Raw genomic sequence first — 26,432 nt, 5'->3', positions numbered from 1 at the left:
TCTGTCTGTCTGTCTGTCTGTCTGTCTGTCTGTCTGTCTGTCTGTCTGTCTGTCTGTCTGTCTGTCTGTCTGTCTGTCTGTCTGTCTGTCTGTCTGTCTGTCTGTCTGCAGACTTCCTGGTGGAGCGGGACAATGACTTCTGCGTGTGCGAGACTCCCTGCAACATGACACGCTACAGCAAAGAGCTGTCCTTCGTCAGGATCCCCAGCAAAGCATCCGCCAAGTACCTGGCCAAGAAGTACAACAAGTCCGAGCAGTACATCGCGTAAGAGGCCCTCGAGTCAACGCAATCCCCCAGTCTTTAAGCACGTTTATCACACAGCGTTGTTGAATACTTCAGAATGACTGCATTTATCTCAACTGTTGCATTCCAAGGTTAATCTGCGGTTTATACTGTTATTTATTAATTTTACACTGCTGCAATAAATAACGGACCGCTGCTATGGATGCAGTTTCAGACTTAGAATCTAACAGACCATTTTAAAATAATAAAATAATAATTAACGGTCTGTCCCCCCCCGTCCCCCCGTCCCCCCCGTGGGGTCTGATTAAACCTCAGAGTTCAGATGAGTCTTTCCTCAACAGTGAGAACCTGCTGGTGTTGGACATCTTCTTTGAGGCCCTCAACTATGAGACCATAGAGCAGAAGAAGGCCTACGAAGTGGCAGGACTTCTTGGTATGTCAGCCTTATTTCTCCTGCTTTCCCTCCATGATGGAGGGAACGTCCCTTCTAATATCTGTCTCTTATGTGCTTATGGGTTTCTTGTTCTAGGGGATATCGGCGGCCAAATGGGACTGTTTATTGGAGCGAGTATACTAACCATTCTGGAGCTATTTGACTACATCTATGAGGTGGGTGTTGAAGCCAAAAGGAAGGATGAGTGTGTGTGTTTCACTAATAATATTCCTAGATGAGAGACTCAAGCCAAAGAAACAACCTCACTATCCTTAGCAAACATCAATTCAACTATTTTCTTAAAGGGGACAGATTATACCACCAGGTGTGAGTGTGATTAGCTAAAACAAGCCGAAAATCTGCCATCTCTTGACATCACAAGTGCGCGTGTCCGCCTAGATATGTGCTGGATAGATCAGTCTACCAGCCTATCCAGTGGACTGTAGCAAACGTTGCTCATCTATCCGTCATACATCTAGATGACAGATTTTCAAAACGGCTTGTAATGGCTAATCACACTCACACCTGGTGGTATAATATGTCACCTTTAATCTTTATTCTAACTACCTTCTCTATCTACTGCTCTAACTTATCCCCCAAATATATTTTCTATTGGCTTCTGAAGCATGTTTTTGCTTTTCGGCGAGAGTGACGACTTGTTGTCTATTTCTTCCCCAGGTGCTAAAGTACAAGTTGTGCCGCTGCTCGGACAAGAAGAACAAGCATCTCAACGACAACAACAACGACCACGGAGCCGTGCTCGGCATGGACGACGTCAAGTGTCACGTCACCAACTTCCACTGATCCTCTGGCCGGCACCTACAGAGAGAGGAGAATGTGTTATACTGTGTGTGCCTGCTTTAGGGTCACCATGCTTCACACAGGGTTTAGGTGCGGACGCTATCTGGATAGATTCATCAGTACGTCTCATTTAGATGCTGCATCGGCCTAGGTAGACACCTTTGCGACAGACAGGGACGTAACCATTTGCAGAACCATTTGCTGTGGCTCAGCTGGCGATGCCCTTCATCGGGTGTGTTATCACACAGGTGATGTGATACCATGGTGTTAGCTCCCCCGGTATATTTGGGTTTGAATATTTATTGTTATTATTATTATATGAGTTAAGAATTTGGGTTTCAGTGTCGCATGCACATTTCTTTTAATTATTACTTTTATACATTTAGTATATTCATTATTTATTTATGTTCCTATTTGTATCATCCAAAAAGTAATTTCAGTTTCGTTTTTTTATATCAGTCCTGCCCTATTTTGTCAAGAAACTACCTCATCTTTCAAGGCAGAGAAATTGTAAGAAAGATTAAATCGAATTATGGTTGAGGAATAAATTGAAAATGATTCCTGGCATGGGAATATATCATGTACAACACATAAATTGTTTTCATCAAGAATGAAAAGATAAAAACAAATCATAGTTCAGTTGATAAAAAAAAAAAATCTGATGCTATGGAATCAGTTTACCTTGGGTGACAATCAATACAAACATTCAAAATGACAAGGGTTTAAAGGGCACATCGGGCACATGAAACCAAACAATATTGAAATTGAAATGTAGACAACATCTATTTGTTGTCTTTCCAACAAGCTATTTAAAGGGTTTTACACATTTGCCATGAGAGACTTTAAGATGTGCGTCATTGCAAACCAATCTATTTTCTTTGTTGATATTCAATGCTGAATGTGTTCAGGTTTCCTCTGTATCCACAGGGCTCCTCGCTTGCATGACACATTGTGCTGTTGCGTTTTCATTTACAGTGAGCAGTATATCGGCATGCCTATCTGCTGAATGTTTCATCACTGTGTGTCTTTGTTTTTTTGTGTATGATTTGTGTGTGTGTGTGTGTGTGTGGGGGTGTGGGCTATGTGTATGTATGTGTGTGTGCATGCATGTGGGTTTTTAACAGACGTAAGTTAAGTATGATTATTTTCGTTTCCTGTATGTTTGTAATTCAAAATGTTACTCTGCAAGCAGAGATTAGGTTCTAATGGTGTATGTATTCCTATAGTGTGTGTGTGTGTGTGTGTGTGTGTGTGTGTGTGTGTGTGTGTGTGTGTGTGTGTGTGTGTGTGTGTGTGTGTGTGTGTGTGTGTGTGTGTGTGTGTGTGTGTGTGTACGCTAGGCGGCTTCTATGAGGGGAATCAGAACATACTATACTATTGACAATGAATACTACTGTACTCTAATGGGACCTCTTTACACTCGCTAAAGCTATACTGTGTACTGCTATTATTAAGCACAACAGTAAATCAACTCTAAAAAAAGATGTAAATATTCCAATGGCTGTGGATCGCATTGTTTGTAATGTGCTACTCTGTCTATTATTGTACTTGTTGCAACTGAATATAAACTATGTATGTATTTAGTTATAAATGCCGCTCATTGATGAATTATTCTAATTCAACCATATGTACCAATAATATATTGGTAGAATCACCTGTGTGTTAATTAAGTTAAAAGCTGTCCTTAATTAAAAGAGTCTCCTCGCTGGGAATAATATTAGCTTGGGGCTGCAGGCTGGAACGCTTTGGGAACTGCTATGAATTCCAATTAAACAAAATCATTTATAATAGTTAATCACGTGTAAAGGGGAGGACAGGGGTCAAAAATGTCTACATTGAAACAGGCATTCAAAAATGCAATGGCTCCTTATAGGGTCAATAAATAGTGCTCAATCTTTTTTGAACAGTGTCTTACTGTAACACAACGGGGTCCTTTGTTGGGATATCAAAGAATAAAATGCTTCTTTGAGCTGATTGAATCGGTCTAGCCACACTTCCGAATCATGTTTATGCAACAGGGAAATCCTTATTCCGGACCATGCTGTGAGAAAGACATAAATAGGAAAGTCATGATGCAGAGCTGCCAACTCTGACGCAAATCACCCTCTTCACACGGTCTCACGTCACAACTCCTATAATTCTCTCTTATTTTACCCACTATTTCACTTTGAACTTTTTCAATATTATATCCTAGGTTAGCACCTTGCAGTGCTCTTTGAAGTCTACTCAACCTTTACAGAGTCACACGGTAGCAACAACGGCCCGCTTAACCACTATGAGGTTAAGCCGTCCTGTAGGCAACGTCACTTGCTTTTCATAGTCATAAATTGTTGCAAGTTGACAGTGGCGTAAGAGGGTCATAGAGGTCCCAGGTGCAATCATGTTAATGAGCCCCACTACTGCCCAATACAAATGTATTCTAAATGTATAGATTGGTCAAAATCCCATTTGAAGAAATACTACAAGGCACAGAAGTCCATTTCATTCGGTGTCAAAGCAACACGCCTCTGGAACATCCTTCCCAAAGATGTAAACAGCCAAACCAGTCTGGATGCCTTCAAAATCGCCCTCGGAGGATTCCTGAAGCAGTTCCCGGATAGGCTGCCAGCAACGGGGTACACTCTTCCAAACAGCCACTCACTTCTCGACTGGAGTGCTGCTGGAGGACATGGAGTATGTGCGTGACACAGATCCCAGCTGCAATCCCTGCCAAACTCATCAAAATGTATGTACAATTAGATACAATTATATGTGTAAATGTGTGGGTTACTTACTACTTACTACTAACTAACAAATTGATTAATGTTCAACAGAAAATTGTATATCATATAATATCATTTGTTTAGTTCAGTCAAATGCAGGTTGCTCTCTGGGGTATCTGATAGGGGTTCTGAGATACAAATTCTAGACCTATGGGCATGTTTAACACTTACGGTGCAGTGATAAAAAAATAAGTTGATCAAGTCAACTAAAAAGCAAATATAAATATATATGAAACTTGGGAAATTTGTAGTCATGATTTCAGCGCCAATTTCGAGTCAGAATGCCACCCAAACAATGTGCCCCTGAAATCTCACTGAAAGGTTTTCTGAAGAAAAATATATTCAGGGCTTGATCAGCGTCAATGCATGTCACGCCTGAATCAGAGTTGCTGTCATCTTATTGACCTTTAGGCCATACTGCTCGACCGGCCCATGGTTTCACTTGGCACCAGTCTGTGGGAGGTTCCGTTAATCATCTAATCGGCCAATTAGAGCAGAGCTCCGCCGTCGGTTTCCACGCCCACATTGCGGGCAGTAGTACTAGTCGCGCTCTGCCTCAGTTGGTAAAGGCACCCTTTCTGTCATTCATTGCATTAACTATGGCAGCTCCAAAGAAAGTGTGCATCATTGGCTCTGGAAATTGGTAAGTGCATATGTTAATATAAGGATGTGTTGCTACTGCCTCAAAGTAAGCGAAATGATCAGTACCCTTTGCAATTGACGCAGTGTTTGATTCTCCTGGACCAACACTTGTATGTGAACCGCTAGCAATAAATTGCTAATATTCTGAGAAGAGCCGACCGTTTTTAACTTGTATTTTACCGCTTTGTTTGGACGTTTGCTCACCGGGTTAGCTTGGATTATGATCACACAGTTGCCCATTTTTTATTTTCGCACAGTAACTCGTGACTTGGTCACTGCGATGTCCATGTTATCGTCGTGCTACATGAGATGGGTATGAATGGCGAGCAGGCTGCGAGGATCCTCAATTGTTGCGTTATCCCGGCTAAATAAATACTGTGTCCGGTCTCTTACTTTCTATTATCGCTGTAGGACATTTAACAGTCCCTCGAGCGAGAAGCATACGACCATTATAATGACAACAACAATGATAAGAAGGATGAATATTGAGTAATTAAAATAAATAATGTCACGGACGGAGACGGGATCCATCTATCAGAAGTACTTGTCTCTCGCCCCTCCACCCTTTTAACTGAAAGTTCCACCCTCTCTCTCCAATAACGCTCACTCGGGGCACCCTGTTCCAGGGTAAATGGCGAGGCGTGCGTGCTCCGATCATGGCTCCAGTTTACACATTGCTTAACAACACACCGATAGCTGCAGATGTACCACGTCTGTGGGATTCGGACACAATTGCCGAACAGTTCTATTTATTATGTAATAACCCACGCTATCACTCTATATATTATATGCTATCGATTATCTGTGACACTAATTTGCACTTAATGATCTGCATTGTACATTACGCAAAGCTCAAAGTCTTCACAAGTTGTGGCTGAAAGGAGACGTACAAAGAACACATCGGGCTCACCCTTTGTGACCCCTATAATCCAGGGCATTATTCGATCATTTTTGGTCAGCTCTGTTAACCAAGGATAACTTTTGACTAGGATTAAAAGCAGAGATTCACCTGATTGTGTGTAAATGATGGAGGCACATTTTCAATCACATTTTTTAACACTTATGCAATCAGCCTCTCATTGCATCCATTTTGATTATGCTTTCTAACACATCTATTTATCTTTCACCATTAAGGGGTTCGGCCATTGCCAAGATCATTGGAAGCAATGCTGCTACTAATACAAAGTTTGACAACACCGTCAATATGTGGGTGTTTGAGGAGATGGTTAATGACCGTAAACTGACAGAGATTATCAACACTGACCATGAAAATGTGAAGTACCTCCCTGGGCACAAACTTCCATCCAATGTAGTAAGTAATACTCGCACAGTAAGGCTTACCTTATGATGTTCCTGTTTGTTGTTGTTTTGCATACATTTAATAAATTCAACCTGAATGCAAGAAAGCATCCAGTTAAATGTTGTCTTGCTTTTTGCGAAATGTTTTATTGCGCAATGTTCATTAACTGCCATTCCGCAATGCATTAATACCGTTGTCATTTCCTAATCATTTGAGTTATTTGCGCATGATCCAACTAAGGGTGATGTAACACCAGCTGTAATAGTAGATCTATTGACCCCTCCCTTCACGCTTCCTTCTGCCCATTAGGTGGCTGTCCCTGACCTGGTGGATGCCACCCGTGAAGCAGACATCCTGGTGTTTGTGATCCCTCACCAGTTTATTGGCAGAGTGTGTGACACCATTAAGGGGAAGATAAAGAGTGACGCACTCGGAATGTCTCTAATCAAGGTAAGAACGGCTTACTGTGTGATGATTATCTGTGTGATGATACCGTGTTCAGAGGCCACTGCGATTGTGTGTCCCTAAAGCTTTAGACAATCATTGATCGCCAGGCTCTATTTGTAGTTTGTTTGCTGGGGATGCCAAGTCTCAAACCTGGGGGAATTCTTCATGGAATCTATTTCAATACAATTAAATAGTTTTGTTAAGATCCAAATTCTCTGCACAAAACCAAACTGGCAAGTTTTGTTTTTCTATTGCCTGAAGGTTATTTGTCTGGCGCTAACTAAACAAACTTATATTCAAACTATCCAAGTGGACAACTTGGATAGAAAAAAAATGTTGTTTGGACAACCGATCCTTATTCTAAACATTACCACTATTCCAATTGTAAAGTCTGTGGAGATATTGCGTCAATGTATTGGTCTAGGATAGCCTGAAGCACTTTCACGTTCCTGCACCTTCTTCTTTAGTCATTCATTTGTCAATGTGCACCGTTTTAATCATCCTGAGCCCATTGTGTGGTTGTTGTTGTAGCTGTGCCAGCTAAAATAATCAAATCAACCCGTTGAACTGGCAATAAAGTCTAAGATCCAACATAACATGTCCAAGTGGAGGTTGGGTTCACGGTCAACCTGACCACAGTTCTTTCTAACCCACAACTCTTTGATTTGAATTATTCTTGGTATTACTTTTTCCTTTTGATCTTTTTTTCCAAAGGTCCCATGGCATGCTACTTAATGGATTTTTTTAATATAATTATTTTTAATATATTATTATATGGGCCCCTAACACAGTATTTGAAGACGTTCCCGAAATTCAGCCGTGGTGCAGAATTACAGCCACTACAAGCCAGTCGCACATTGAGCTTACCCCAATCACGCCGTTTCGGTGTCTATAGCTTTAATGCAAATGAGGAGGAGAGAGGCGATTTCAAGGAGGAGGGTAGGGGGTGTGGCCCTGAGCAGCTTGCGGCCACGGAACCATGCACTGTTTACAGTGGATGTATCGCAATGGCGAGGCGCACACAGCCTTTGGCTGTGTTCTGTAAATATTCGGGAGTCCTGGAGCTCTATATCTAAATAATATCATATTATACATAGATATCTAAATAAAGAAGTGTTGGCCTACAATACTTGCGTTACAGTCCTGGAGCTCTATGTCAAAATAATATCATATAGCCTAATAGGCCTACATATCATATAATACATATTATCACGGCCAAAAGCTTTGTGCGCCTCCAGACGATATCGTGAATCACAAACGACTGCGTCGGGTTCTCTGACTCTCTGGTTCTATCACTTGTACATCAATAGACCGAACTGCCGGCTGCCCGCTGCCGGGCGGTGGTGCTTTGCGGTGGTGGTGCTTTGCGGTGGTGGTGCCTCGCAGCGGCGGGCAGCGGGGCTCAACGATGGCTAAGATAACCCCCACTACAGTCTCGTTGTGGACATACCAGAGACGTCAAAGAACCGACGTGTTATGCGCCATAACACCAACAGCAGAACGGTTATCCAAATAAAAAAGAAGTGTACAACACTTGGCGGTCCAAATTCTCTGGGCGGGCAAGGCAGAGAAAGGGGAGGTCAAAACCTGCGCTTGAGCTTCAATTTTTTTCAAAGGCGAACAGGATGCCTAGTGCACGTTTTACACCGAACGCAAGTTTTAGCCACTGAGGGACGATAGGCAGGCTAGGGGAACTCGTATTAATGCTAGAAAACCTCATAAAGGGAGATTTTCATGCCATGGGACCTTTTTAATCCTTCTCTGTGTCAATATGTCCATTCTTTGTATATTTGTATTTCTTTTTATCTTAGATCTTTTAGTTTTTCTTGTATCCTCTTGTTTCCATGATGTGCGGTATGTTGTGCTGCAGGGTGTAGACGAGGGGCCTGATGGACTGAAGCTCATCTCAGAGGTGATCCAGGAGAAGCTCAGCATCACCATGAGTGTGCTCATGGGGGCCAACATCGCCAATGAGGTCGCCGACGAGAAGTTCTGCGAGACCACCATCGGTGAGGGACCGCTGCAGAACTCCTGCAGCTCATGAGACGGAATTCGTTCTTTCTCTTAATCTCTCCTAATGCACACCTCATGGTAACTGAAGTAGACGGTTCGGTAAATAAGTGGCTAGGCTTTGACCTTTTTGGATTATGACCTGGCTGTTCGGTTAAACATTTTGTAATTATGATACACATGCAAAACTGCTTGTTATTAGAATGGCAGTCAAATATTAACACCAGTGCGTCAATGTCTAATCAGGGTTGTACAACAAGATGCCTCTAAATGCCACGTTTCTTGGTGTGATGAAATTGTTTGCGTTGTTATTTGTTGTCGTCTGCTCGGTCATAGGGGGCATAATGTATGTACTGGTTTTCTTTCTGTCCAGGCTGTAAGAATGAGCAGCATGGAGCTCTGCTGAAGGAGCTCATGCAGACCGATAACTTCCGGGTCACCGTGGTGGAGGAGTGTGATGTGGTGGAGATCTGCGGGGCACTCAAGGTGGGCATCGAGTCTCCAGTTGAAAAGTGAGAAAAACATACGCCGATTTTGCTGTTTGTGTGTCCTTACCCTCGTTTTGCTGCCGTCTCTTCCCCGTCGGGTGGCAGAACATCGTGGCGGTGGGCGCGGGGTTCTGCGACGGCCTGGGCTTCGGGGACAACACCAAGGCGGCGGTGATCCGCCTGGGTCTCATGGAGATGATCGCCTTCGCACGCATCTTCTGCACCGCCGGGCCCGTCTCCTCGGCAACGTTCCTGGAGAGCTGCGGCGTTGCCGACCTCATCACCACCTGCTACGGCGGTCGCAACCGCAAGGTGGCCGAGGCCTTCGCCAAGACGGGCAAGGTGAGACGTCTGGTCCGAGGGGGGGGGGGGGGGGGGGGGGGGTCCTTGTCCTTGTCCTTGTCCTTGTCCTTGGTCCAAGAAGGGCCCCTTTTTTTTTATTTATTAAATATTACAATCAAGGCTAGTATACAGACTCTTGGGTCAGATCGAGGAATGTTTTTATTTTAATGTGTTTCGATTGTTTTTATTGCTCAGTCCATCGAGGAGCTGGAGAAGGAAATGCTCAACGGTCAGAAGCTGCAGGGACCGGCCACGGCCGCCGAGGTCAACCTCATCCTGAAGCACAAAAACCTCATCGACAAGTAAGTGATGGGCCAATAGCAGACACCCGATACTGACCATTCTGAAGTGTCTATCTTAAGACTTTGGTGCTATTACAGTACTCAACAGTTCGACTCTGTCTCTCTAGGTTCCCACTGTTCAACGCAGTATATCAGATCTGCTACCAGGGCCACCCTGTCACAGAGTTCATAACCTGTCTGCAGAACCACCCGGAGCACATGTAACAGATAACCGAACCAAGAGCCTTCCTACTCTGTGAGAGAGAGAGAGGGCCATCGGTCGCACCTCACCTGTTAAAACTGTTACAAGATCAGTTGGATTTGAGCCACTACCATCTAACTCCACAGCTAGGTCGGCACAGGTGAGAGGAATAGCTGGTTCCTCTTGGAGGGTTTGGATGCATCCGTCTTGAGCATATTGAGCTGTAGCTAAACAATCTCCTCCTGCCAATATCAATATATATATATACATAAAGATACTTTTTGTATCAACTTTTTCCAAGTGCTTTTGGTCCATCATCTCAACCCTTCCCAGTACGGGAAGTTGAAGGGTCAGTACGGGAGCAACCGATTTTTGTGGTCGTGTGGTACTTTCTCTTAGGTCTTAATCATTTAAATGTAATCAAAATGCATGTTTTATTTTTGTCTTGTGACTGTGTGTACATAAAGCCTTACTAAACATAGCTAGCACTTTGCTAGCTATATCACCTGATTAGCAAACCAGGGCCCGTACCATGAACGGTTCTGAAGCAAGAGAACTTGTTTTTGAATCGTCTCAGGGGGGCAAGGGTCAGTCAAACCTGTTTAAACTCAGCCCTTGAATTGATCAAGCTGGGGTTGAGATTTTGAAAAGGGATTAGCATGTCCTTCGATGATGGTTTTTCTGTGGGAGGGAAACTCAGTGTGTCAAACAAGTAGTTAACTCCGTCCAAGTTTGTGTACCACTTTTCAGTTGGCCTACTATTGTGATTTGCTGGCGTATGCATATAGGTTTTTCTTGAGTATCAAAGCATATTGTTTAGTGGATTGAAAGGTCCCAACTGTATGTCTTGACTGACTAACGTCACCTAGCAACCTGCAGATATGAAGTGCCTTACTAATGCATTGTTGCTCAGTCTTTGGTTGTTCCTCTCCTTTGTGATCCCAAAGACTTGCTTTCTAAATGTCTCTATGGTTTGGCTGTGTCGGTTCACCATGACCTTGCCTTTGGGTGGTAACGCATTAATAGTTGTGTCATGAATATTATGTTAAAACAAATAGAAAAAACTGCCTTTTGATATCAACTAATTTGCTTAATGTCATCGGTTGGATAATATTTAATTGAAATAAAATATGCCTTGATTAATCTGATTCAAGAGTTGTTATTGACTGCCTATTGTGTATTCAGTGGGAATCCTGCCTTGGGCTGAGGAGATTAGACTCCATGGTCTTGGAGCATAAAGGAGTTTCTTGTAGCAGCTGGAATGTGCAAAATAACTTCTCCTTACCATTAAACAGTACTGATTAAGAATTGGATCATGTATTGACAAACAACTGCCAAGGAAAATGCAGAAGGATGATGCTTGTTTTAATCTTGCCCTGTCGTCCAGTCGTTGTAGGTGTGATGATTATGGGTACTCAAATCCATCCCTAGAACCCCCCCAAAATATAAAAAAAATACAACTTTGACACAATGTCAATGAAAGACTTGTTTATTGAAAGGTAATTAAACTAGTGTGCCAAATAAACTTGACTGTATACCAGCAATACAAACCCTCTTAATTGACGCCCCCCCCCCCCCCGTTTCAAATTTGGAATGATCAGCAACTTAAATATGCTTTTTGAGAAATGTAAACAAAAACAAAGGAATGACCAGAGGCAGCTGACAAACACTGGGTTTGTGTCCGTTAGGCGTGGTTAAGACTGCTCATGTATCAACGCTAGAGAGAAGCTGGAACAATATGAAATACAAGTCAAGCTCACACGGCCACAGAATGGATGCTGTGCACAGCCTTGGTTCATTGGTCCCAAGCAGCAGAAGCAGGAGCCTAAATATACAATGTAAGAAAGAATCATAATAATCCGCTAATCAGGTTTCGCAGCCAAAGCACCCCATATTCATACAATCTCAAAGTCTATATACATGTTATAGTAACAGCTGGTGGACAATCTACTTTGTTGTCTGCTCGGTGACCTGTGTTTGGTAAAGTGGTAAACGCCCGGGGGCACGGCTCCGTTAAGTGCTTTCTGTGTGTAATGCATTGCTCTCATCCCCTATTCCTACTCATGGCAGATGCACTGGAGACACTTTCTAAGTTCATATTTTACCAAGCCACATACATACCTAAATATATCCAAGATATTAATGAGTATAATTATTGCCTTTCTAATACAGACCCACCGTAATTTTTTGTCCTAAGTATCAACATCACAACGAGGGGATGCCATGAAAGCCTTATTGCTACGTTCATTTGAAGAAGCCTTGAATAGTAAACATTATAGTTATGGTATTATATGAAGACACAAAATATAGTTCAACAGTTTCTAACAAACTGGCCCCAGCGTACTAACTGAGCATAAACACGAATACCACACCTGAGAATCCTGCTATGCACCTTGTACATAATAATAATAATAACCCACAAAGCCTCTTGTTCATTAACTGGTAGGGATACTTCCTGCGACATGAGACACTGTTCCCGGCCTCCCAGCCTGCGCTGCGCTCCCGGCAGCCCGCCCTCTGGTTCCCCCTCCAGGCCTCTGGTGGAAGCGCGCCCCCCGCCGGGCTCACAGTCTGTGGGGGTTGACCCATCTGTACGTGCCCTCGTAGCGGAAGCCCACCTTCTTGGAGAGCTCGTCCGCCTCCGTCGGCCCGCGACTGGGGGAGGGGAGGAAGGGGCGCAAGATTTTCGAGGGTGAAGATACTTGATCACGAAAACAAAACACTCATTTAAGAACACTAAAAACAAAGTAAAAACGGCTAGAAAAAGAGTCCCACTTCGGGGCTTTGTGCATAGAGGTATGGGGACAGCGGTGCAGGTAGTGTGAAGGTATGTCTGTTGGAGTAAACTGGATATCTCACCTTCCATATTTATAAGGGACAGGTTTCGGTTTCTCGTTCTCGATCTGGTGAAGGATGGGCGTGAAGATCCTCCAGGCCTCCCTCAACTCATCACTGAGAGGAGCACAGAGGTAGAGTCACTAGAACCAGGTTCAAAACACATCCTTCTAATACGACCTATTCAATCTAATGAAGGGTCAAATTCAATCTTATTTCACACAAAGCACAACCCCATGGCATGCCAATGTGACCCATAATCAACTGAGGGCTGCCTCCTGTGATGGATTGCTGATGATCTCACAGGGTAGAATCAAATAAAACCCAAAAACTCAACCCACCTGCGAACAAAGTGCATCTGGCTGCCGCAGAACACGTCCAGGATGAGCCGCTCGTAGGCGTCTGGCAGCTTCACATCCTGAGGACAGACAGAACTCCCGTTTAAAGACGCAATGTATAGCATTCCAACTAGCTTGTATGAACCTGTATGTGTAGTCAATGCTGATCACTGGGGATTTATATAATGCCTTCAAGTGTGTGACATTCTACTGTCTACAAAACAAAAAGGCCTGCTAGGCTGTTACGCTTTTGTTTACAAAAAACGTCCTGCTGCAGGGGCTCATCTTACTATGGACCGTCCCAAAACCTGTTCCACTCACGCCACAGACACCGCCGGGTAACACCGAGTCCATCACTTCGCCTCACATAGCTGCTCAGCCAGTTGGAGTGGACAGAAACTGGTTATTCCGGGTTTTTTTAATTCTGAAATCCTCCAACTGAGTGGGTGGGAGGATTTCAGAATGAAAAAAAAACGGTGTGCCCAATCTGACACTATGTGACTTTAATTTGGTAGGAAAAACCAAAATTGTTTGTCTTTTGATGAACCCCTAGCACGACCCCAACAGCCCCCAATGCGCCCCAACACCCCCCAATACGCCCCAGCGTTCCCCACCTTGTAGCGGCTCTTGTAGGTGAGGTCAAGCTCCGTCTCCTCGGGGCTGAAGTACACGCCGGGCTTCTTGCTCATCATCTTGGCGTAGACGGCCTCGTTGGGCTGCACGCGTATCACAAGCTCGTTCCTGCGGCACTGCTTCCCGAAGATGTCCCCGGGCACGTCGGTGAACTGCAGCCGCACCTCCGCCTTGCGCTCGTTCAGGGCCTTCCCGCAGCGCAGGATGAAGGGCACGCCTGGGGAGGGAGAGGAGGACGGTCGGTGGCAGACAGGAAGGAGCGTTCAAGAAAGATAACTAAAACTATCATTCCTATCCTATTCCATCTATGATAAAAATGGGCACATTTCCATGTACATTCCTAAATATTAATCTGTTAGCAGCTTATCAAATCATTGTTTTCCTATAATTTTGATACAGTTCTGTGCATATTTATGGCGTTTGACAGCTTCTGCAGTTCACAGTGGAGCTCTCTTGAAAGCAATGTTTTTCTATCATTTTAAATATAATTTGAGGTAGACAAACGTCCCTTTGGTTGAAAACACAACCAAAAGATGAGAAGGCCAGCGTGACTTGAGAGGATTTGTAAAGGCTGTGGGGTAAGAATGACATGGTTCTGTAGAGAAGACATGGTTATGTACCGTCCCATCGCTCGTTGTGCACATAGAGAACCGCCGTGGCGAACGTGGCCTGGGTTGAACCCTTGGGAACCGTGGGGTCGTCCAGGTAACTCAGCTTGGCGTCCCCCTCTCCATCGGGGTCCCCCTCGTACTGGCCCAGCACCACGTCCGACATGGTGACCGGGGTGATGCACTTCAGCACTTTCACCTGCAGGGGGCGCAAAGGGCAGATAAAAAAATACTGTGAAGAAAAACAGCCTGGGGGGGTTCTGATTATTTTGGTGAGCAGATGAGCAAGATCCATTTGATCTGGTGATGTGCTCGTGGGTTGAGAAGTCACAGTTCTTGGTCATGTGAAGTGGTCGTGACGGAATCGCACCTTCTCGTCCCTGACGTCGTCTGAACTGGTTGAAGCCGGCTTCTCCATGGCAACAAGGCAGAGGATTTGGAGCAAATGGTTTTGCATGACATCACTGGACGGCGTGGAAGGAACCGAATACAACAGGTGTTGGGACAAAAGAGGTGCGGGAGGAGGACATAATCAGCATGACGGTTCCATGTTTCAATCAGCCCATTGATAAACGGTCAACAGAGGCATTGTAAAAGGACAATGGCTCCTGGGTGTGAGGTTCTTTGGATTTCATCCCCTCACCGGATGATGCCAAAATCATCAAAGTAGCCCCCTCGCCCCTGGGTGCCGAAGGGTTCTTTGAAGGTGAGGACCACACTGGCAATGCTGTCCCGGTTCCAGATGGGCCCAAATATGCGATTGCCGAACCTGAAACACAGCGACAACGGCCCCAATGGGTCATTAGCATGCAGGGGCCCACAGACCACTGTGGGGCCATACCGCTTGGTTTCGTTCCAAAATTAAATCTTTATTATTAATTTGTTTTTTAATTACTATTACATTTAGATCCATTGCCGCAAGGTCTAAAATGTGGAACGGGAGTGACTCATTGCCACTGTAATGTACGTGTGAACTGTAACATATGAAGAGTGGGATATGCAAATAAGTCTCTGATTATGTTGATATAGAACTAAAATTAAATTAATAAATGTAGAAACCATATATTGCATACACGATAATGCACTAGAAGGTTCAAGGAAGGGCAATATCTTCTCTGAGAGCTGAGGGGTTTCCCAGCTCACCTGAGCACCATGAGGTTCTGCACCATCTCCTTGCCCAGGTAGTGGTCGATGCGGTAGATCTGGTCTTCGGTGAACAGCGAGGAGAGGTGAGTGGACAGCTCCTCAGAGCTCGCCAGGTCCCGCCCGAACGGCTTCTCCACGATAATCCTGGTCCAGCCTCTGTACGGCACGCACACACACACAAACACACCTTTATTATCTTCCTGAGGTCATTTCCCATTAATAAGGCATGAGGGGATTTCTGATTAGCACATCTTTTCCTAGTGAGCGAGAGAGAGCAAGATCAATTTGATTAAAGGGGATAATTAGAGCACAACAAAGAGAGTAAAGATGAGAAAATAACACATCAACATTGAAATACAGCCACAGACACTGACCGTAAGAAATAGATATATACAGGGGGATTTATAGTAGAATAGCTTGGGTCTTAGTCTTCCGGCCGAGAAGGTAAGTGTCCAATGTCCAGGGTCTACAGGTAGGCTGTGCGGTCATTGGATGCAGATGCAAACATTCCCTGAATGCTTGTTAAACGACATGCGTCTGATTTCACCACAGGTGGTCTTTGCTAGAAGCACGTGCTCAGGTAATCAATAACAGATTAGGATCAAAGGAGGAGTTGGCGTGCACTCACTTGGTGCTCATACAGTGGTGCTTGATGTTCTTGCTGACGTCGTGGTAGACGGTGGGCGGCAGGGCCATGTAGAAGAGGCGATTGGCGTCCACGCCACCCGGCAGTGTTTGGATGTGCGTGTGCAACTTGGCGAAGGAGTCCTCTTCCGCGTAGCGCCCGCTGATGTACGTGTTGCGGCTGAAGAACTCCTTCAGCTTCTCTGCCTCAGAGTCCACTGTCTGGGGGAGGCAGAGAGGGCATGCTGAGAGGGGGAACGGGATTGCAGCGTTACACCGGTCTGACGCCGGGCGATTTCCGGTCTCTGACTTCATGCGAGCTGCGCGTGCTTGCTTAACAGTCCCCAGAGGGAGTGGAATTACAAAACGAGAAAATTATATTCAAAGCGATATCCCATTTTTTTTTACAGAAACAGAAATCCCTCTCTCCATGCAACTAAAAGTCCCTCCCTCTCTTTTTCTCCCTCTCCAAAAACACTCATTTGAAGCATCCCGTTCCTGGCATTCAGCTGTGACATGAGAACAGGGAAAAGGTAAACAGGGAAAAGGTTTTTATTTTTATATGAAGACAAATGCACCCCACAGTGGCCCCTCCCGCGGGAGGAGGGGAGCGTGGCGGAGAGCGAGCGCTGTTTATACCTTCAGGTAAGGCATGCAGGCGGCACGGATTGCATCCACGGTCAGCGCTGTGCGGGCAAAGCCCACAAAGTAGGTCTCCTCTGGGAGGAGGCCGTCCCTGAACAGCCACCTGGCAGAGAGACACATCATCCAGAGGTTTGGTTGTAGGAAAGGTAGAGAGACACAATTGATCAAACTGTTGACCTCGAAAGTCACAAGAGCAGAATGGCAACTGGCAGTCTAGGTTGATAGGGGATCATTAGCAGTGGCACACATGCTTTGTGGCAAGTCTGAAAAACAATGTCAGATTTACTACCAATGTCAGGTAGTAAATCTGACATTGTTTTTGAATGTTTTTAAGAAAGACATATACACCGTCTGGTTAACAGGGTAGTAACAGGGTAGTACCCTGTTAACCAGACGGTGTATATGACTTTCTTCAAAACATTCATTTTTTAAGTTGATTTCATTTTAGTTTTATTTTCACCATTATTTTCCTGTCTATAAATGATATAATGGCTCATCCGATCATGACTCACCATAAAGTGGGGTAGATTTTCTTCTTGGCTAGGTCCCCCTGTAAAAGGAGAACACGGTTAAAGTTGCACCAACATGGTTATTACACACAGGCTAGGTGGGGCTATTGCAAAGGGCCTGTGGGATCATTGCAGCACTTAAGAAGGACTGACGCATGCTTCCAATTGAACAAGCCACTGTTTGTGTGAGGCTGTGAAACAAGTGATTAACTAATGGCCAACAGGTGAGTGTAGTTGCCCATACACATTTAAAACAATGTCAATCATACTGGGAGCGGCTACCTAGCAGTGAACATGAACCCCACAATGTGGAGGGCAGACCATAAAATCTGAGCTAAGGAAAATGTCTGGACACAGATGAATGGTATCATATGACAGCAAAGGTCCAATGATTTAAATAACTAATAGCACAAAAAACATGCTACACATTTCATGTAATCTTCAAAGTCTAGACATTTAATAGCCTGATAAATTGACATAAGCATTGGATACATGTCTATTCATCTAGCAATTTAATAGCCTGATGAATAGACATAAACAATGGATGTCTAAAATGAATCCTCCTATCCTGCTGCACTGCTTAGGTAAATCCAACAAAAATGACAGCTTACACGTTAACAGAAACATATTCGACTTTCAAGTAAATAGTTGCAGTTATATTTTTTAAATGCCAGGGATTCAAATCTAAAAAACAGGTACAATCTTGATCTTGAATGGGACCACACCCGGAAGAAACATGCACACAAAAACGACAGCCAGTGACACTGCAAGAAATGTAACAGCAAGCCTTTCTTCAGCCCAGTACACCCAGCCTCAGGCAAACAGAGATAAGGTATGACGGTGGATTGAAATAAACAACATTAATATGACCACAAATGTATTTTTTGATTTTGCCATTAAACTAAACAAGATGTTGGTATGAGCACTACGGTAAGTTAGTGAAAGGAAATTCCTAAAGACAGATCTAGACATGGATATTATATTATATTATTATATTATCAAATAGGAAAAAGTGGGATTGGGTAGGCCAAGTGACTGAGGAAATAGAGGCTGGAGTCTGAGCACTTTATGGAATGAGGAAGTAACTAACTATTTAGTCAGTTCCGTTAGGACAGAACATGTTGTAAGTGGAGCAACACGGAAACTGTGTTTTGCATAACCTGCTAGGCCAAGGGGAACCATTGGTCTACTTTCTATCGATATTCTTCAATTGGACTATATAATCTACACCTCAATGATTGCACACCACAATGATTGCACAAGCTCAGTGGAATCTGTTGACACACTTCCCCCAATATATGTAATTATGTGCTTGCTTTGTAGGCATTACAACACTCACTTGCTTGATGTGAGAACCTTTAGCCAGTAAAAATCGAACTGAACGACACCGCAATATGCGTGTGCTTAGTGCAGAACCCTGCAATATGCGTGTGATTTCATGCATGCGTGAATATGTGTGTAATTGCATCTATGCAAGCATTACATTTGGTGAAAACGCCTTTGCATTAAAACGTTTTGTAAACTTTGAATCCTGGCCATAGTTTGTCCTCCCATTTATTGTGTTCCTACTAATTCTCACCGACGCTCCCATGATGATGAAGACGTGGGCATCGGACTGCCTGAACTCCACATCCTCATACAGCTCCTTCCTCAGCTGTCCGAACACCTCAGAGCGAGAGAGGGGGATGCTCATTTTCTCTACAGGGAACACAACAAAAGTAAGCTATTAGAACAAGAAGCACATTATCTGCCCTCCTGCCTCTCCGCACCGCTCACCATTCAGCAGAGGAATTCTTCAAGCATGTCCCCATTCTTCAGCTGCACCGTTACCTCAAAGATTCCCACATTTTTTATTGACCAAATCGTTTTTTTGTTATTATAAACACACATAACCAGATTTGCCGTGATCAAATCCATGATCAATTCTGACTGGTGTTGAATATGAATGTTTTTATCTTTTTACATTAATGTATATTGATTTAATTGAATATATATTAATGCAATTGGAGTTTTTTCATGTAATGTGTTATATAGGGTTAATGGGGATCCTTTAAATATAAAAATAAACAATCAGCAATGTTAATTGCAGTTTGCAAACCATTACGATGATCATCGCATGAGTTATAATAAATGAAGCTATTTAAAATGCTATGTAGGCTTTACACACATGGATGGTTTTTTAGAAGCCAAATACAGCAACTGGAGTATCAGGATATTTCATATGTCATCATCATTGAAGTTGGTTGGCAGGGTGTACAAGCGAGATTATTGATGAAGACATCATCTATAAACAGCATACAAGTAACCAACAGGGTTCTCTCTGCACACTATTCTGTCAGATGGTAATTTGCAGTTACTAGTCTTACTAAGTATAGACTACTTACCTTCCCCTTAACCCCCACTGCCACCCACACCCACACACAAACAACTATAATTGTATCAGGTCAATCCCTGTCTCATCCCTATTTTAACAGAATAAATCGTTCTACGGCAACCTGAGAATCCTGCCAACTAGCATGGCGTTAAACCAGCATGTCACAGTGAATCACACTATGTATTTGTTTCTATGGGTGGTAATTGATGATCTCAATGATGAGCTGCATTCAACCCAGCTTACACACGAATAAACCCATGCTCGACTAACCTGCTAAGCTAAGAAAAGAGCCGGGTCACCAAGCTTAGGCACCAACTGTTACATGTTTGACAGCATGTTGAACAAATCATCTTATTCACTCATCATTCGCAGCTAGCAACCATAAGACAGCCCGATTTCTTTCTAAATACAATCGCGATAGCACCTCAAATAAACATAGCCTCATACTTACAGTGCTGGCCCGAACGATTGTATGGTGATCTGTTAATAAGCTGAACAACACCAACACCGGGGGTAAACTAATGACAGCCCACTACTGCTATGAAAGTCCGTGTGCGTTTTTCTTTGAAGCAATTGGAGCTACTTCCCTGTTTAAATGACAAGGCGGAATTCAGTGATTTTATTGGTTTAGGAGAAACTCACCAGCGCTCGCTCGACTTCCCATCGATGTCGCTGCCTATGATGTCATGCACCACACAGAGATGCGCCGAAGCTCCAGGGCGTTTAGTGGGCGGGGCTTAATGAGCGACCGCTTACCCAACCAAGAATAAAATACTCCACATGGCTCCACAGTTATAGCCATATGCCATTTATTTCATGCAAATGTTCTTACAGTACTGCGAGTGCTTACATTATTGTGAATTAGGCAATGTTTTGCCATGCTATACCAGTTGAGCAAGAAAGACCAGTTGGTTCCATGACCTGTTAATCAGATGGACCAACGGATAACAGTGTTGTCCTAACAGTCTGCTGTTGCGGCACAGTTAAAGGGCCACACTTGCTTAATTCCCACACTGTTGAAGCGTCACAGTTAAATGGCACCATGTCTGAACCAGAGCTGAACCTAGTCACAACACAGCTGCTTACCTGTGCCAAAGCCTTTGTTTTTTAAACTGCCATCCTGTAATGAGGATACCAGCTCTTTAAAACTTGCCAATTGAAGTTGTGTTGTGTGTTCTAACGAAAGTGTGTGCATAGCCTATTATATCTGTTCAGTGTAACCTGGGCTGTTTCGCAGCCACTGTGTGAGAATAATATTCTGGTTATATTCAGTTCCCTCCCATGAGTCCAGCCTAACCGGAAATTCCTCAAATGTAGGGAAACTATTTACACAGCAGAAGCCCTCAGTAGTCTACAACTGAGTGATGATGGTTGCTCATAAGAATAGGGCAGGCCGTCCTTTAAAGACTTCCTCAAAGGTGTCTTCACACAGGACTCTGTTCAAAGTGGTCCACGTGTGTGTGCCTATAGTTTACTGAAAGGTGTCATTTTGTGATTGTGTTATCCCAAATGTGAGTGTTCGAATCTGGCTCCCCACATTTTGCCCTACTAGTAGGTAGTGCACCATAGTGTTCACTAGGGAATAGGGAATGTGGGAACAAGTGAGTCGATTGGAACAGGCCAGGAGCAAACCTCAGATGTAGGCCTATGTACCGTCCAAATCAAGTCTTTGGGTAATTTTGCAGGCGTCGATATCCAAACAAGTGTCAAAATCTTGAGAGAATGGATGTATGTATGTAAGGAGATACTCCTCACCTACAAAGCTCTCCACAACCTAGCCCCCAGTTATCTCTGCGACCTCCTCCAAGAATACACTCCCTCCCGCTCCCTCCGCTCAACCTCTGCTGGACTACTATGTATCCCCACATCACGACTCACTACAATGGGTGCCCGGTCATTCAGCTGTTCAGCACCCAGGCTCTGGAACTCCCTCCCCCCACACATAAAACAGTCAGACACCATTACAACCTTCAAGTCACAACTCAAAACTCACCTGTTCAAACTCGCACACAACGTCTAACTGATCACTGTTTTGATTGTTTTTTTTTTTTTTGTTTTGTTTTGTCTTGTTTTTGTTTTATTTATTTCTTATTGCTTGTTTATTTATTTATTTTTTTATTTTTTCCACAATGTCTTGTTTTTTTTTTAAATATGTATGATGACTATATGCTCTGTAAGGTGACCTTGGGTGTTTTGAAAGGCGCCTCTAAATTAAATGTATTATTATTATTATTATTATGTGTAAAATACAATCTATAATAATAAAGTCTCAAGTCTCGCAAGAATATTTTTTTTAATATTTTTATTCAGTTGAAGAAGGTTGTTGTTGTGTATCAACATGTACACTGACCTCACACTAAATTGAAAATAAACTAAATCTTGCAAACAACTGCAAATAAAAGGAAGTTACAATTAACTTATAGCCTACATATTGTTTTCACAGCGCAACATCAGGCCAATGCGGGCGCCTCGTTCATTTACCAAGGCTTTGTCCAATGCACAGATAAAGAGCTGCTTGTCCCAACACAGTCACCCTATGCACCATGACTGGACCTGCTGCCAGGCAGGAAGCAGTGCCCAGCCGGTATTACAGGAAGGCTGCTATTTACACAAGGATAGATGGAAGGAGGAAGGACGGAGGAAGAGAAGGAAGTGCAATAAAATACTAAAAATAATGATTGCCTTGCTCTATTGATGGGACATAAAATAATTTGCTACAGGTAGATAAGATTGACTATTTTAAATCAAAAGAATAGGCCAACTACGCTATGTTTGCATAGGCCTGTATTGTATTTCATGGACCGAACGCAAAACTATCGAATTGTAATTAATAATAAAAAAAACGTTAGCTGCCACCTGTTCTCTAAACTTGAGTTCAAAGTATAGCTGATGTTAAAATTAAAGATTAAATAAAAATCGAGAGACGAACCTTTAAAGAAGGCTATATTGAAGAACAAATAAGCGGAAGCATTATTTATTTAGGTGTAAGGACAAGTAGTGGAAAGTAAAACCTCTGTGAAAAGGTTTCATAAACGGAACCGTAGATCCCGGGGGCGGCGCCTGTAACCATGGATACGGTCAACTACACCGATAGTTGTGATTTTCACCCCCGTTTGGTTTTTATAAGGAAACCTGTACAGGATGGCTTTCTTTGGGATAACAAACCTGGGGTATCAAAATCCCATAGGGGATCAAATGATAACCCCCAGAGGAGCGCCGTGCACACAAGTTAAGTGATCTGTACATTTGCAACATAGAATAAATGAATGTAGAAAAGAGGCAGAAGTTATGTTATAGACGTTTTAGAAGAAGCCTATATATCCTATGCAAGGCAGGGTATTATTACATTTTCAGCCTGCAGAGACTAAAGGATTAAAACTAAATGATATACTTGAAATGCTTCTAAAAAAGTCAAAGAGGTGTTTATATAATTATCATTAACACTTTTAGGGAAGCTATTTATTCAATGACAATTAGACATGTCCATTAATGCTGAAAGTAATAATAATAATACATTTTATTTATCATGCACTTTACATCAACTTAATGACCTCAAAGTGCTAAAAGTAAGTAGGTAATGATGCTTTAACTAGGAAAGACATCCATTTGGCCAATTTAAATTTAGCTTTGTATCCCAGAAATACTTTTTTTGTACAATGAAATAAAATTCTGGTAATACAATCGATGTTCAAAATAAGCCCTCATACATTTGATCTCTTCAGCTGCTCTTCTCAACAAACTGGTTGATGTTGCAACAAAAGAGCCTTGTTGCAGCAACAGTGAGAGAACAATTCTGTCTGTCTGTCTCTCTTTGTGTTACAGGTGGCAGGACTAATCCCCAACATGGGGGCTCACGGCTGGCCTCACCTCACCCCAGGTGCACTGACACCCAGCATTTCTCCCACAGCAGGGACACCAACCTTGGAAGGCAGGAACAGTACAGAGAGATGGTCAAACGGATTCAGATACCGACATGTGAGTTCAGGGAGTGAATTGGTCAGGTGAGAGCGATAGTGCTCTCATCCATGACCTGATGGCCCTAAATACATGTCTGGCGACTGCTTCTTTCAGACCCCAATCAGCTGTACCGCGTGCCTCTGACGGACAACCAGCGATACGGCTGGTCGGTAACCAAGACTGAGGGCCCTGAACCCTGGACCCAAATGAAACGTTTTCCCCGTCAGAACAGTGAAATGACCAAGTATGTGACATTATGGTTTTAATAACGTTTAATAAAATAATTGAAATCTCATTTTTTGTTTTGTGTTTGTGATCTAGGCTGATGGTGTCTTCTCTGCTTCTTTGTCATGTTTCTTTGCAGTTTTGTCAAAGCCATGATGCTGACGGACCCCGACTTCAGTCTGTTTTGAGGCTTGTCCTGAACCATACGAGCATTGTCTGCAATGCCATTCTCTTAGATCAAATAGGGCTCTCTCTGCATATAAAGGTGAAGGTTTGAAAACGTTCAGGTTCCTTGTATGATTACCATGAGAGATTCATGCTTCAAATTTGGTATATTCTCTTTGCATAGACTTATCTTTAACCGAGGCCCTGCATAATGAATCCATCTATACTAGACTAAAATAAGCTAAATTGAAGATAGGTCTATACATTGGACCATGAGTCCTTGTGACCGTATTGTGTCGTAGAAGCCATCAGAATAGAAGCCTTCAAATCACAACAAACAATCCAAACTGCCATTGAATTATTTTTTATTAATTTTCTCTTCAAGGGGATTTTATTTTCTCTTTGTCATATAGTCCTCAACTCTCTCTGTGTCCTCCCCGTTTAAACACCTTCAACTCAGCAAAATACAAAGAAAACAAAAAACAAATACGGAAGGATTTATTATAGGCCTGAGCAAAAACACTGTTTTCAGTAGAATGGACCTTCAGCCACCGTCCCCTACCTTCCTCCCCAAGACATCCCAAGAGTTAACAATCAACACAAGTCTATGAACAGCCAATAGAAATAGAATACATACAATGCACATTTCAAGAAACCCAAGTCCGCTTTATAAATCTGTTTGCCCCATATAAATCTCTGTTCGTTGGTCACAGCACACTTGGTGTTTTGTTACCACCATACTCCAAATGTCTCCCGGTATCCCCTCAACGTGTCCAAAAGGCCGACTATCATTGCACAGAAGGGCCTTACAGTACAGGGCTGCATGAGCTGGCTTTGGTCCAAACATGATCAACTGTTGGTTACCAGTTTAAAACAGGTGGAAGAGCAATTTCTGGGTGACTTCTCGAAAAGTAAGAATGACCCGATAATGTTTTTTATTATTATTTTAAAATGCCTCCAACCAATAAGACTACATTATTATTATTATTATTATTCTCATGAGAATATTTACTGAAAGATTATTTGGACAAACTTGTTCTCTCCATATACCAGCAGTACATATAGGCTATGCAGGCACAGTTGCTGTTCAGTGTTCTCCTACAATTGGTTTTGATATTAACTTAAGGCAATACAACGATTTTTTTCCAGTTTCCCTGAAAGACAAATTTGGGGACAAACATAAATGAGTTATATCTATGTTATATATGTTATTTCGACATGTCTGCCTCTCTCTACATAAATACTGCATGTGTGGTCATGTACTGCCATTTGGAAACGCTAATTAATTATACAAGGTTTAAGGCATGGGAGGGAGAGGTCAACTTTACGCCTGACGGAGAATACAATACTGCAAAAAGTGTTAGAAATTAAAATAAAAAGGTACAGTGAATCACATGCATCTGTGTTGACTGCTGTGTCGTCGGGTAAGCATATAATGCTCGTGTTTCTTCCGCGGCACCCTCATATCTGCGTGGTCTGTTGAAATACTGCGCTGTTCGTTAGGAGCCAGCAGAATCCAAAGGGAACAGTTGATCACTTGGTACCAGTAAGCATACGCTCTTTATGATCGACGCTTGTCCACACAAGAAAGCCTGCTGGTCTTTGATCCTCGTTCACTGGAATGGAATCCTAATAAGCATAATCATAATAATAATAATAGTTATTATAATTTGGAATCATTATAATAATAACATTAAGAATATAGAAATGATGGATACAGAGGTGATAGAAGATACCCAACATTAAAAAAAAAAGGAAAACAAGAACCCACAATCAGACATGCTTCAGAGCAGTTCAGTTTGGCAAGAGAGCAGTTTAGTTGTATCATAAAAACCTCACAGTGAAAATAGTTATGCCCCTTCCAAGCACAGTATTCAGTCATAATGTACATGTCGTATGTTTCCTTGTCTTTAAACAACATCCTCTTTTTTCATAGAAAATCCAAGATGATACCACTGAAACCTTTTTCCCCTGATGGCTGTGGAACAATCTGGTGATCCATGTCCTTTTTTAAATTCCTTCCATCTGCTCCAAAAAGCTAAATAATTGTAAAACGGGACATTTATTGACATTGCACTCTTATGGCTGAACACCACCTGTCTACTGGCTGCTCAAACGTTAAGGAACCAGTCTGACCTGGGATGAGGATCAGGGAGAGCGTAATCCTAGGCAGACCTACTTCTGATTCTTAGATGGTTGCGATCAAAGCTCAAATTCGCTTCTCTTCCTCACATGTATATAAGTTGGGGGCAGCATCATCCTCTAGCAATAGAAGATGGCACCCAATTCTCTCTTAGCTAACTTAATGAGAAATGATAAATAAAGCATTTTATATATTTGTGAAAATAAATAAGCAGTCATTGGCTGCATTTGGGGGGAAATTACTGAGGTTATGTAGACTGCCTAGCAACATAGTTGGAA

The 26,432-nt window shown here is 43.0% G+C and overlaps 5 protein-coding genes across 7 annotated transcripts in view; 3 read left to right on the top strand and 2 right to left on the bottom strand.

Annotated features, from left to right (window-relative positions):
- The window catches only part of LOC130385271 (acid-sensing ion channel 1-like), a 33,412-nt gene extending 31,593 nt beyond the window's left edge, over nucleotides 1–1,819 (top strand). Inside the window, exons 7-10 of one of the 2 annotated variants that reach the window (XM_056593716.1) lie at nucleotides 112–265; nucleotides 586–677; nucleotides 774–853; nucleotides 1,356–1,819. In XM_056593716.1, coding sequence (XP_056449691.1) covers nucleotides 112–265; nucleotides 586–677; nucleotides 774–853; nucleotides 1,356–1,481 — 452 coding nt within the window. In that variant the 3' untranslated portion in view covers nucleotides 1,482–1,819. Of the gene's footprint in view, nucleotides 1–111; nucleotides 266–585; nucleotides 854–1,355 lie in introns of both variants that reach the window. The other variant, XM_056593708.1, reaches the window with a different exon arrangement.
- A 2,951-nt stretch (nucleotides 1,820–4,770) lies between these two features.
- On the top strand, nucleotides 4,771–11,118 carry LOC130385279 (glycerol-3-phosphate dehydrogenase [NAD(+)], cytoplasmic). Its single transcript, XM_056593731.1, has 8 exons — nucleotides 4,771–4,883; nucleotides 6,017–6,194; nucleotides 6,492–6,632; nucleotides 8,500–8,638; nucleotides 9,013–9,125; nucleotides 9,233–9,469; nucleotides 9,665–9,771; nucleotides 9,879–11,118. The coding sequence occupies exons 1-8, from the start codon at nucleotides 4,840–4,842 to the stop codon at nucleotides 9,973–9,975; spliced, it is 1,056 nt and encodes a 351-aa protein (XP_056449706.1). The 5' UTR covers nucleotides 4,771–4,839; the 3' UTR covers nucleotides 9,976–11,118.
- A 308-nt stretch (nucleotides 11,119–11,426) lies between these two features.
- g6pd (glucose-6-phosphate dehydrogenase) lies at nucleotides 11,427–20,439 on the bottom strand. Of its 2 annotated transcripts, none has more exons than XM_056593688.1 (13): nucleotides 20,307–20,439; nucleotides 18,870–18,988; nucleotides 17,294–17,331; nucleotides 16,776–16,884; nucleotides 16,141–16,358; nucleotides 15,510–15,668; nucleotides 15,010–15,135; nucleotides 14,737–14,830; nucleotides 14,379–14,565; nucleotides 13,740–13,975; nucleotides 13,129–13,205; nucleotides 12,812–12,904; nucleotides 11,427–12,607 (listed from the first exon to the last, which is right to left on the bottom strand). In XM_056593688.1, exons 1-13 carry the CDS (start codon nucleotides 20,326–20,328, stop codon nucleotides 12,517–12,519), a joined length of 1,569 nt encoding a protein of 522 aa, XP_056449663.1. In that variant the 5' UTR covers nucleotides 20,329–20,439; the 3' UTR covers nucleotides 11,427–12,516. The 2 variants fall into 2 exon arrangements, with proteins under 2 accessions (XP_056449663.1, XP_056449671.1); XM_056593696.1 differs by lacking the exon at nucleotides 20,307–20,439 and adding an exon at nucleotides 20,116–20,273 and having other exon boundaries at nucleotides 11,527–12,607.
- A 2,347-nt stretch (nucleotides 20,440–22,786) lies between these two features.
- Nucleotides 22,787–24,137, top strand: LOC130380137 (testis-expressed protein 49-like). Its single transcript, XM_056587355.1, has 4 exons — nucleotides 22,787–22,892; nucleotides 23,487–23,652; nucleotides 23,736–23,865; nucleotides 23,986–24,137. Exons 1-4 carry the CDS (start codon nucleotides 22,806–22,808, stop codon nucleotides 24,032–24,034), a joined length of 432 nt encoding a protein of 143 aa, XP_056443330.1. The 5' UTR covers nucleotides 22,787–22,805; the 3' UTR covers nucleotides 24,035–24,137.
- The window catches only part of LOC130385250 (adenylate cyclase type 6-like), a 36,532-nt gene continuing 33,455 nt past the window's right edge, over nucleotides 23,356–26,432 (bottom strand). Inside the window, exon 24 of the mRNA XM_056593675.1 lies at nucleotides 23,356–26,432. This exon is cut by the window's right edge and continues 806 nt beyond it. The gene's annotated coding sequence lies outside the window, so the exon portion shown is untranslated.

This window comes from Gadus chalcogrammus, chromosome 1 (assembly GCF_026213295.1).
Source record: "Gadus chalcogrammus isolate NIFS_2021 chromosome 1, NIFS_Gcha_1.0, whole genome shotgun sequence".
Lineage (NCBI taxonomy): Eukaryota > Metazoa > Chordata > Actinopteri > Gadiformes > Gadidae > Gadus > Gadus chalcogrammus.
This window is presented reverse-complemented; position numbering and strand designations above follow the sequence as displayed.

What these genes read in the sequence shown, in the direction of transcription:
- LOC130385279 (XM_056593731.1), top strand. Translation starts at nt 4,840, where the DNA reads ATGGCAGCTCCAAAGAAAGTGTGCATCATTGGCTCTGGAAATTG. An exon ending in CCTTCGCCAAGACGGGCAAG is followed by an intron (nt 9,470 to 9,664) that starts GTGAGACGTCTG and finishes TTTATTGCTCAG; the next exon opens with TCCATCGAGGAGCTGGAGAA. An exon ending in CACAAAAACCTCATCGACAA is followed by an intron (nt 9,772 to 9,878) that starts GTAAGTGATGGG and finishes CTGTCTCTCTAG; the next exon opens with GTTCCCACTGTTCAACGCAG.
- g6pd (XM_056593688.1), bottom strand. Translation starts at nt 20,328, where the DNA reads ATGGGAAGTCGAGCGAGCGCTG. An exon ending in CCTGCATGCCTTACCTGAAG is followed by an intron (nt 16,359 to 16,775) that starts GTATAAACAGCG and finishes TGCCTCCCCCAG; the next exon opens with ACAGTGGACTCTGAGGCAGA. An exon ending in CCTACAAGAGCCGCTACAAG is followed by an intron (nt 13,206 to 13,739) that starts GTGGGGAACGCT and finishes GTCTGTCCTCAG; the next exon opens with GATGTGAAGCTGCCAGACGC.
- LOC130380137 (XM_056587355.1), top strand. Translation starts at nt 22,806, where the DNA reads ATGGCTTTCTTTGGGATAACAAACCTGGGGTATCAAAATCCCATAGGG. An exon ending in GAGGAGCGCCGTGCACACAA is followed by an intron (nt 22,893 to 23,486) that starts GTTAAGTGATCT and finishes TTTGTGTTACAG; the next exon opens with GTGGCAGGACTAATCCCCAA. An exon ending in CAGAACAGTGAAATGACCAA is followed by an intron (nt 23,866 to 23,985) that starts GTATGTGACATT and finishes GTTTCTTTGCAG; the next exon opens with TTTTGTCAAAGCCATGATGC.